This window comes from Lottia gigantea (genome assembly GCF_000327385.1).
Source record: "Lottia gigantea unplaced genomic scaffold LOTGIsca_3674, whole genome shotgun sequence".
Taxonomy (NCBI): Eukaryota; Metazoa; Mollusca; class Gastropoda; family Lottiidae; genus Lottia; species Lottia gigantea.
Genome location: NW_008709251.1, coordinates 2161 through 3181, shown reverse-complemented (window position 1 = coordinate 3181; position 1021 = coordinate 2161). Strand labels below are relative to the sequence as shown.

The following is a 1021-nucleotide window of genomic DNA, read 5'->3' as shown; positions in this document are numbered from 1 at the left end:
CATCATTAAATTCATATCTTAAAGTTAGAGTATTAGTATCAGGATCACCACTGTACCCAATATTAACATCGCCCAATTTATAATATGCTGTACCATCTTGTTGGCAAACCTGAAAAATGTAAACAAAAATACAAAACATGTTTGGATCACAGAATGAAAGTTGGAATAAAAGTTGATCAAAACAAAAATCATTAATCGTCCCTTTAAAATGATTATTAAAGAGATTGTAGAGGTTTTCTAAATTTTTCATTTGCATCAGGGACACTGATAGTTTCAATTTACATCATTCTAATTTTCAATCAGACGTTTGTGGTTCCTGTAATTCCACTATAACTAGGTGTTTGATGACGTCCCCAATCGTGAAATTTGCTTTGCAATTAGTGACGTCATTATAGTTTTCAAAGAGCGAACTTACCGTAGCATCTTGACAGCTAGCAAAACTAAAATTTAAACATGGATTATAATAAAATAATTGTGTCGCTGCCTTCCCAGTTCCGGATATCTTGAACCTTGAAAATATAAAAATGAAATGAATGGAGTTTTATTCTACTTTTCTGCATCATGTGGGCTAATGAAGACAGGCAATGCCATGCAGTGTGCAATGAAGGAAATTTTTGTCAGGACAGCGAAAATATCCTGCTCTTTTTCGATTTCCAACTGTCGAGGGATCTTTAACGTACACAGCCTGTAGCACACAGGGCCTCGGTTTATTGTTCCATCCATGCAAGCCCATCTTACCTTTGAAAATATAAAAATATTAAATATATACAGTGGTGTAACCTATTTTCGTGGATATAAAAGATTCAACACCGAATTTCGTCAAAGTTAAAAAAACGAATTTTTTTTTTATGTCTTAGATGTTTCCTCAGATATTCTACAAAATAATTAAAATTGGTTTATTTCGATTTTCTTTATGAATCCTTCACTTTTACCCATATTTCATGAGCAACCAACTCTGCAACGGCGTCAGAATGCGTCACCTATTTTCGTGTACAATGTTTGATCTATGATAAGTCGAGAA

General features: G+C 33.5%; 1 protein-coding gene across 1 annotated transcript in view; it reads right to left on the bottom strand.

Annotated features, from left to right (window-relative positions):
* Positions 1–48: 48 nt before the first annotated feature.
* The window catches only part of LOTGIDRAFT_176768 (hypothetical protein), a gene marked incomplete at both ends in the record, with an annotated part of 2573 nt that continues 1600 nt past the window's right edge, over positions 49–1021 (bottom strand). The window contains 2 exons of the mRNA XM_009058972.1: positions 49–109; positions 416–509. Of these exons, the coding sequence (XP_009057220.1) occupies positions 49–109; positions 416–509 (155 nt within the window). The remainder of the gene's footprint in view (positions 110–415; positions 510–1021) is intronic.